We start from the raw sequence: 9,555 nt of genomic DNA, 5'->3' as shown, positions 1-9,555 counted from the left end.
GCTTTACGAAGCGGAGGTCACTAGTTTGAAACCCACTTTCCCATCTTGTGTGAACATGTAAAAAAAAAGAAAAAAGTGAATTGACATTTCCACGTCAACTTAGGGATACATGTAAAAAGTTTTACGTTGCATGCCATTAGTCTTGCTCTAATTGGGAGGAAGGAGAAATCCAAGAAAGTCGTGGATTTGGAAGTCCCAGCCATCCGATCTCACCCAGGTAATATATTCGTCCATCTGATTTCTTTCTCTCTCGGATTGATTGCTTTCAGAAATCGTTCTGGGATTTCGATTGATACTATACTTGCATTTTTCGCTTTAGTATATTTATTTTTAGTTAATAGCTTCGCTAAGCTTTTTCGCTGGATCCTGATTTCGGCTCTTTGATTTGATTCGTTCTTTTATAATGAATTAGCATTGCAAAGAGATTTCTTAAAATTGAAGCCAAAATTAAATGATAGAATTTGGGTTATTGAAGATTTTTGTACTCCAATTGTGCCCATGATGTAAGAGTCGTTGGCGCAAATTCATACCTTTGATTTGCCCCCTTCTTGTTGGGAGACAAATTTGATCCCTATCGTGATGAAAAGATAGAGGAAACGAATGAATGGATGAGTAAATCTTTTACTGAATTAATAATGCTTTTCATAGTGGGATATGGGTAGCTGGGCTTTTGCTTAAACCCTCAAAACATTAAAGCCAAAATTCCATTTTGATTTAAACAATAAGAATCAAACAGTTGATATAACCTTTTTTTGGCTGCTGAAGAGAACTATAAAGAAGAAAGAAAATTAGTTTTGAACGTTATGCTCAACTTGTATGATTTTCAAACAGTATCATCACCTTCCTGGTATTGGTTTCTTTATTAGTTTAATGTTTTTCTCTAATGTTCTATCATAGGCTCAATTAGTCCTTTTACTCAAGGGAGTTCTGCGCCTTCTAGTTTCTTATGTTTTTTTTTTTTTTTTTAGATATATATATCCCCGGAGAAGAATTTCAAATTTAACTAAAATTAAGAAAAGAAAAAAAAAAACAGTAAAAGCTAATATTTTTATATTTAGATTGATTTTCTTCTCCAAGGACCAAAACCGTGTGAGCAACCAAACAGCAAGGGAAAATGGGTTTGAGAATATTTTCATTGTACAAATTCCAATTGTCTATATTTCTACTGTTTTACCTGTTTACAATTGACATGGACTTATTCTAGCTATTTGGGACTGAAGACATGAAATTTTTTTTTAAACATTCCACATTTTAAACACAAAAGTGAAGAAAACTATAGGAAGTTTGCAGTTTAAAATCTCAGACAACAACTACTTATCAAAAAAAAAAAAAAAAATCTCAGACAATAAATGTATTGTTCGGCTGGAGGTCTTGTACATTGCAGTAGTTACTGTGTCATGTATGTAAATGACCGGATCACATTTTGTCCTGATGAGTTTTTCTTCTTGCTCCAGTTGAATAATACAAATTAAAATGGCCCGTCGAGCTCAAGTCCCCAATAAAAGCTCAGCACTTATTGCTATGATTGCCAATGAGGTATGGCGAATGTAGTTGTTTGTGAGTTTGTCTTGCCTTTTGTGTTGCTGGCTTATAACTATCTGGAAGTTAATTTGACATTGAACAGATCAACGTGATTTTTACCATAGCCACATATACAAATTTCATTTGAAAAAGAAAGAAAATGATTTATACTATGATGTATCATACAATTTGATCATATTTGAGTAACATGTTATCTTTGCCCATAGCGTCATATAGGGAATTACTGGTTCCGGGCATCTACTGTAGTTATATGGGTGAAAAGGTCAGACCATACAGTTTTATATATTCTTATTTTCTCCATCAATTCATGCATTTTCTTCCTAGGTTATTATTCATTTTAGTTAGGTTCATGGAGCATGATGCAAGAATTCATTAATTTAGGACATGTTATGTAGTTCACATCATATAAATCTTGAAGATTGTTCTCATGGATGATTTTGTCATTTAGGACACTGTAACTGGATTCTTGCTGGCTGGTGTGGGTAATGTCGACTTGCGGAGAAAGACAAACTATCTTATTGTTGATTCAAGTATGCATATGAGCCTTATGATGGTGGATTATTGAAATTTGTTATTTCATGTGTTTATTGAACTATTATAGCAACAGTAATCATGTTTTAATTCTTAGTGAGTTTACATTTTATCTTTATGATTCTCTTTTGTGTGTATGTATTTGGACTTACAAAAAAAATGAAATTGTTTTTTTTTTTTTTTTTTCTCTCTCGATTAAAACAAGAATTAATATATTTTTTTTTATTACTAATTAGCTTCAGTTTGACAAGGAGGAAATGCTTTCTTTTTGGGACGCATACCTAACAGATTTTCCATTCTGCCTTTCTGATGTAATCCTAAATTAAGTTGCTAGGCTTTTGGTGCTGATATGCTTGCTATTCCCTTCTTTAAAATTTCTTCATGGTCTATGTCAGTACTTGTTTTGCTGTCTTGTCAAGGTTGATGTGTCCAGCTTGCAAACTAAATAATAGCTCAACTTCCCCATTGTTGGATGTCTAATTAAATACGGTCTTCTTTCTACTTAGTTGATCGTACTAGCCTACCACTTTCAATTCCTCAGGATTTTATCCAGAGTGTTGGAGTATGTTCATGCCTCTCATTTATTAATACATGGTAGCTTCCCCACGGCTACTTGCTAAAGGGAATGTCTGTTCACTGGTTAGGTATTTTGCATAATCTGGAAGGTGTATGAGGTTTGAGTCTTGAGGAAGGGTCTGGAATGAAGCATAAGGCAGATGCCCGGGGTGCAATTTGAGACTTGATTACTTTGCCTCAAGGTCTAAGGTTTGATCCTCACAAGTGTAATGATTTTTGGGATGCTTTATGTGTGATATGCATGCCTCAAGATAGTGGTCTTTGTTTATAGAATTGAGCTGTGTGTGTAACTGATACAACATGGCATAGTGGGAAGCTGAATCTGCACACATTAGACTTCATAACTCTTCTATAAATCCTAGAAAACTTTTAAGAATTATAGATCAATGGGGAAAAACTCTTGCAAGAGAGTTCTTATTGATAAATTTGATAACAAAAATACACTGGGCAGCCAAGTTGTCCTTATTATGCTTAAATAGAAATTAGGAGCACAACCTTTATTAAAATAATTACAAACTCACTCTTTCGAATATCGTGTGAGTGTCGAGTGGAACTCTTATCACAAATTCACTTGAGCGAAGGTTGAGCTTAATCATTGAGAAAACTTTCTGTTTGTCTCCCGCAGCATCTCACTCGAGTAACTGTTGAGTGAACCTCGTGCGAAAGCCTTGCCGGAATGTTGCTTGAGCGACCATCGAGCAAGTGTTGCGCGAACTTTCTGCCTCCTGCAGAATTGGATGCCCACACTTCATAAGCTCTCCGCTTTGCTCAAGAAACCCCATGGGGCCACGTGTAATTTGGTCTACATCATCCTCCATGGATTGGGGAGAATTTGCCTTCGAATTTGAGCTGTCATCTAATGAATTACCATGGAAGGAACCTTATGCTTGACGGTATCCTCGGGGCCCTTTTGAATCTGAAAACTAGATTCTCTACCTTTATGACTTCCCTCTCTGGATTGTTTCAGTGTTGACTCTTTACATCCCATCTTCATTTCATCATCAATCTTGTATATTGCCACATCCAAGCTCTTTGTAACTTTAAGCTGTTGTTCTGTTTCTTAAAGCTCTGTTGTCTTCTTTCCCAGAAAATCTTATCCTTTGGAAACTTGATTGCATGTTTGTCAGTTAATCCATTAACTTCAACCCGCTTTTCTACAGACTCTAACACCCCACCAATGAACCCCTTCCTTGGTAAGAGATTTGGACTTTTCTCTTTAGAGGGTTTGGGCTCGATCTCTTTACGCGGTAGGGGTACAATCTTCACCTTATCATATACCATTCCGTAGATATTAGTCTTCCATCATGTATTGTTGCCCTATCAAATTGTCATGGTCTATCCAATAGAAGGTGGCAAGCATCTATGTATCGCTTTGCACGGGTCTGGAGTTTACTCGACAATGATAAGTACACGACTAGCCTTGTGAGGGATTTCCAGTCATTAAAAAAAAAAGAAAACTAAGAGATGGTGGGACTCTAAAAAAGGATTGTTAAAACTTGAATTAGGTGATACTAATCTAATCACTTGAAACCGATTTAAAAAAGTATTCTATGAGAATTATTTTCCAAAGATAGTAAAGGTTAACCTTTCTAGCTAAAAAATTCAGGAAGTTCAGAGGGTTTTGGGGTACAAGTTCTTGAGGATTTTCAGAGGTGTCATATCAAGAATATGCTTCAATTATGCTTGATAAACTGGAACTTCTGGATATATTTAAGGATTTAGACTCGGTTTGTTTATTTGTCTTTTCTAAAGGAGTTTTATTATGGTATTGGTATTTAATATTGATTTGTAATAGATGAATTACTGAGGTTATGATTTTGATTGTTTTGGGAGAAACGCCGGTTTGATGTTTTTGTGTTAATGGAGGTTGTGGATGTTAGTTGCTCAGGTTTGCATGTTGTTGAAATATATTACTACAAAGTTTGGTAATATTACAATCATTGTCACTATCATGCACATTTGGAGTTTTGGGTGTGATAGTTGTGGTATCAGAACAATCTAGTAACACCATGTGATGCTTGCGCACTACAACATGAAGTGAGTCGTGATGAGGACGTCAAGGATTTAAGCGGGGGAGATGATGACGCCGATGGCTTAAAAGTCCCATATTGGGTGAATGAGATTATGAAGTTGTTACACGGGGTGTTAAGTCCCACATTGGTTACTTACTAGATGATATTGATCTTTATTAGTGATGCAAGGAGCTCCAATTACTTTGACTAGTCATTTTGGAATAATACCTTTTTTCCCTGGTTGTGACATGCAGAGGCTAATAATACCGTTAATTTGGATATACTTTACTTTGATTACTCTCCTGTATAATAAAACCCTAGGTTCGAATGCTCATGCAAATGATGGAGCTTTAGTTAGTAAGGGTTGATGCGTCAAGGTTCTCTATATGATGGAATTGGAACAGTGTCTTCAATGAATCACTTTCAAAGTAAATTCCTCCAAATTTTATATCTTATGATGGCAATTGACGTGTCTTTTCATTTATGATAGGACTGTCATTAGAAAGTCAGAGATGGCTGTTCAGATATCTGTTAGTGTATTTTTATTTGTGATCCTAAGAGTAGAAATAGCAATATATAAAATTCTTTCAGTTTCATTGTTATAAGTAGTCAAAATTAAATGGCTGATCCTGTATCTTTATTAAGTGCTTTTTATTCAAATGGAACTAATCTTGTATATACTACACTAAACCAATCTACATCCTGTACCTTACAAGGAATATGTTGAAGACTGATTTAATATGAGAAAATTTCATTCTTATCAATTTTTAAGCAAAACTAATTGGTTCCTATCTTCTGTATTACTGTTATTTGCATTTTGGTTTCAGAAACAACAGTCAAAGCGATTGAAGATGCATTCAAAGAGTTCACGTCAAAAGAGGACATTGCTATTATTCTAATCAGCCAATATGTAATCTTTCTTCTCACACTTTGAGCATGTAGGTGGTCGGCACAAAATGGTCAAAACCAGTTTTTTCTTTTTTTGGTATTAAATGTTTAGAACTAGTCATGAGAGCAACAACAAAATTCTAAAATTTCCTGTTGTATGATTTTCTTGTCCAATTGTATTGTTATCTAAATGCATTTGCAAGCATAGAAAGGGATAGAGGTTGTTGTCCTGATTAGTCTGGCAAGAGCTTAGGTGTCTATCTAGGTGGTTGCTTACTGTACTAGTGATGTGTTACATATATAGTATGTGTTACATTGTTCATATTTCTTCAAATTTGTTATGACTCTTAAGGCCCTGTTTGTTAAACAACAGGGTGTTCATGCATTTTGAATAAAAGAAAAAGAATTATGATTGGTATAGAAAAGTGAAAAAGTGGTATAAAAATTTTGTTTTTTAGTGATTTTTTTAATTTGAAAAGTAATAAAAAGTAAATGGTGTGATATAAAAAGTGAATGATGCGATATAAAAAGTGTGAATGTTTTTATGTTGATTTTTTTGAAAAAATGAGGTGAATAGTGTTTAGGGGAGTGGTGGTGTTTAACAAACACCACCTAAGATTTTCCATCACAAACTAACTCTTTTTCCTCTAAACTTATCAGGTTGCAAACACGATAAGGTTCTTGGTTGATAGCTACAATAAGCCAGTACCAGCTATTTTGGAGATCCCTTCCAAGGATCATCCTTATGACCCTGCTCATGATTCAGTTCTTTCACGTGTGAAGTATCTCTTCTCTGCTGAATCCGTGGCATCCGGACGGCGTTGAATATGTCTAAATTTTCTACCGTTCAGGTTGCAGACGCTATCATTCTTCTAGTTGAGAACTACATATGTGCACACCATTGTATGTCATGTTTTTCATTTCACTTGCATTGATTGATTTATGTGGCTACTTTATATTCCTTTTTTGTGCCTAATTATGAATTATTGAATGCAATTTGTGTTCAGGTTATGGTGATAATAGGAACAAGTTGCCATGTTGAATGTTAAGAAGATAGGAGTTCATCCTTTTCAAACTACAGTTGCTTCTGATCCTTTGTGTCCATTCCTTTGTTTTCTTAAGATTCTTTTAGTGTTTATCCTCCAATTTGGGCAAGACACTGCAATTCTTAGCAACTTAACGAGTGGTTCACCTGCTTGTCTGTATTTTTACTTTTAATTCATCCCAGAAGTGCAACTCTAAAGGAATGCTGAAAGCAATTCATAGTAAAAGTTGCCATGTTGAATGTTAATAATGCACGGTATATTAGATTGGTTTGTATCAATTAGTTACAAACTAGTTTGTAACTAATTTCTGTCCTTTCTTTTTATTTTTTATTTTATTGAGCGTTTCTTTTACGGGCTTTATACAATAATGTGTTACAGGCTTGTGTTTGAGAAAGGGTAACGTGAATGAATAGGGTATTTGAGGTACCCTAGCCTCCCAAGTAACTACAAGAGTATCAATACTTAACAGGTCTTCAAAACCTGATCAAAGGTTTTTTTTTTTTATTTGGAATAAGTAAGAGAATTAATTACAGAAGCACAGAGAAGAGGGAACCCTAAAAAAGCTGGTAAAAAATTATTGAGGTTTACAACACCCATCCCAACCTGGTGGACCGGAATCCCAACAAAAGCTATTGAAGAGTGGCTTCTGGGTCATTTGAAATCTAAAATAATAGCTCCAACAAGCAAAATGTAAGTAATGATGAGATTCTCAACAAGCAGGAACAACACAAACACAATAATAGTGATAGAGGAAGTGATGAAGCGGAAAATGCATCCTCATTTAGTGTATATTATAGGTGCCTTGGTATAGAAAGCTTCGTTTCGATTTCAACTAACTTGAAAGCATCTTCCCAAGTAAAATTGGCTCTTATCTTGGTCTTGGAAGGTAAGAACAAGAATAAGACCAAGTGCTCACCGTCGCATACTCAGGGTAATCAACATTATCGGGGAAGTTTTAAGTTGACAGCCTGAACATTCTGGTGCCAAATATCTAATAATCAGTTGGGCTTGAACTTATTTGTTAAATATTGAATATTCAGATCCTGAGACACAATGCATTGAAACTGAGACCAGTTCCCAACATATAATGCATTGAAATCGGCCTTCAACTATGTGGATTTTACATGGCGGGTTTGTGTTGGGAGACATATACAATCTTAAAGTGAATTTTCCATTTCTCCCCGTAAGAGACAACCGGTTACTAGAAGAGATAAGCTGCAATACGCTAAATTTTAGGTTTTTGGTAGCAGTTCCCATGTGACAACAATTGAATGGCAATGTCCATGTACCTTTGGATATGTTATTGTTCTTTTCGGATACCTACAAATCTTTGGTTAATAGTTTGTATAGAGATACTATGGTGGAATACAGCATATACCAGATGTTTCATCCATTTTTATATGACATAACCAACAGGACAAACTTCATTCATTTAGTGGTAGATTACAGAATCAAGGACGAGAAAATTTTGAAGCGAATCTAGATATGAGTTATTGTGATTATGAGTTAGATTTATGGGCTCATAAGCTCAATACTCATTTCTTTCATTCGGTCGATGGAGGGATACAACTATTAGAATGTACTACAACAGAATCCTCTGGTTAATGGGGAATTGTCATCAACACTATTCAGACAAATATCTGGTATGTATTAATTTGTTTTTAAACAAAAATCCAACACAGATACATAAGAAAAAACAACAAAATTACAAGAAAGTAGTGAAAATCTAAGACCAAAAAACAGTAGCATCAGAAGCGGAGGCGGAGGCGTGGAGGAGCTCTAGGAGGCGTGTGAAAGACACACACCAGCGAAGCTTGCCAGGGAGATCTCGAGGACCACTCGAAACAGCCGGAAACAGTGTGGATGGTCGGAGGAACACCACACGAGCTGCCAAGGGCACAACAAGTGTCGGCACGTGTGGGCCATATTAGGAACTCAAAGCATTTTGAGTTTCTGTAACTGCGATCGAGCGCTTCTAGTAAGTGCGCTCGACCACACTAACAGAGCAACAATAATGAAACTGTATGTAATTGCGATTGATCGCTTTAGTAACTGCGATCGATCGCACTCGCTATACCGTGAGCTGCTACTGATTGTTGAAGAACAATTAGAATAGTTAGGAATTAGTTTCCTTTCTGTTAAGTTGGTTTGTATATAACAACTTTATTGTTATGTAGTTAGCAGTTAGTATATGCTATATATACACTGTAAATGTAAGAAACTTATTCATTCAATACGAACAGAAGATTCTCTGTCAATTCTTGAGTTTACAAATTTTTCATTTTGTTAAGTTTCTGTTCTTGTTATGGTATCAAAGCCCTTCACGAGTTTGTGAAGATTCATCAATGGAGTCTGTTCCATCATCCTCAAGTTGCGTTCCTTCTATTCCTTCGTCTGGCCTTTCTTTACCTGAATCCAGTCCATTTTTTTTTTTCACCAATGCTAATAATGCATGCATTATGCTGATATGCACACCTCTATTTGGAGATAACTACAGTTCTTGGAGTCGATTCATGCTCATGGCTCTTAGTGCCAAGAAAAAGATTGAATTCGTAGATGGTACTTTGAGGAAATCAATGAGCACAACTAGTGCTGAGTTTAGAATTTAGACTCATTGCAATGATCTGGTTGCATCATGGATTATGAATTCCATATTGAAGGAGATTACAACTTCTCTCATCTACACTACCAATGCTGAAGCTATTTGGTTGGATTTGAATGAAAGGTTTTCACAGAAAAATGGTCCAAGAACTTTCCAATTGCAGAAGTCTCTTTCCACTCTCACTCAAGACAACATGCATGTAAGTCAACGTTTTACTCGTCTTAAGGCATTATGGGATGAATTGAATAATTTCAAACCTCTGGATTTGTGTGATTGTTGTCATTGTGGAAAGATGAAGAAAATTCTTGATCTTCGAAGCCAAGAATATACAATTCAATTCCTTATGGGTCTTAATGAT

The 9,555-nt window shown here is 35.5% G+C and overlaps 1 protein-coding gene across 3 annotated transcripts; it reads left to right on the top strand.

Annotated features, from left to right (window-relative positions):
• Positions 1–140: 140 nt before the first annotated feature.
• Positions 141–6,941, top strand: LOC132189204 (V-type proton ATPase subunit F-like). 3 transcript variants are annotated; one of them, XR_009441015.1, is made up of 6 exons: positions 141–217; positions 1,455–1,536; positions 1,991–2,072; positions 5,489–5,571; positions 6,210–6,452; positions 6,557–6,941. XR_009441015.1 is itself a non-coding variant. In XM_059603813.1 (6 exons), exons 2-5 carry the CDS (start codon positions 1,474–1,476, stop codon positions 6,372–6,374), a joined length of 393 nt encoding a protein of 130 aa, XP_059459796.1. In that variant the 5' UTR covers positions 141–217; positions 1,455–1,473; the 3' UTR covers positions 6,375–6,400; positions 6,557–6,941. The 3 variants fall into 3 exon arrangements, 1 of the variants encoding a protein (XP_059459796.1); XM_059603813.1 differs by having other exon boundaries at positions 6,210–6,400; XR_009441016.1 differs by lacking the exon at positions 141–217 and adding an exon at positions 1,749–1,804 and having other exon boundaries at positions 1,493–1,536.
• Positions 6,942–9,555: the final 2,614 nt, after the last annotated feature.

This window comes from Corylus avellana, chromosome ca8 (genome assembly GCF_901000735.1).
Source record: "Corylus avellana chromosome ca8, CavTom2PMs-1.0".
In the NCBI taxonomy this organism is placed as follows: Eukaryota; Viridiplantae; Streptophyta; class Magnoliopsida; order Fagales; family Betulaceae; genus Corylus; species Corylus avellana.
Note: the sequence above shows the minus strand (reverse complement) of the source record. Positions and strands in the feature narration are given on the sequence as shown.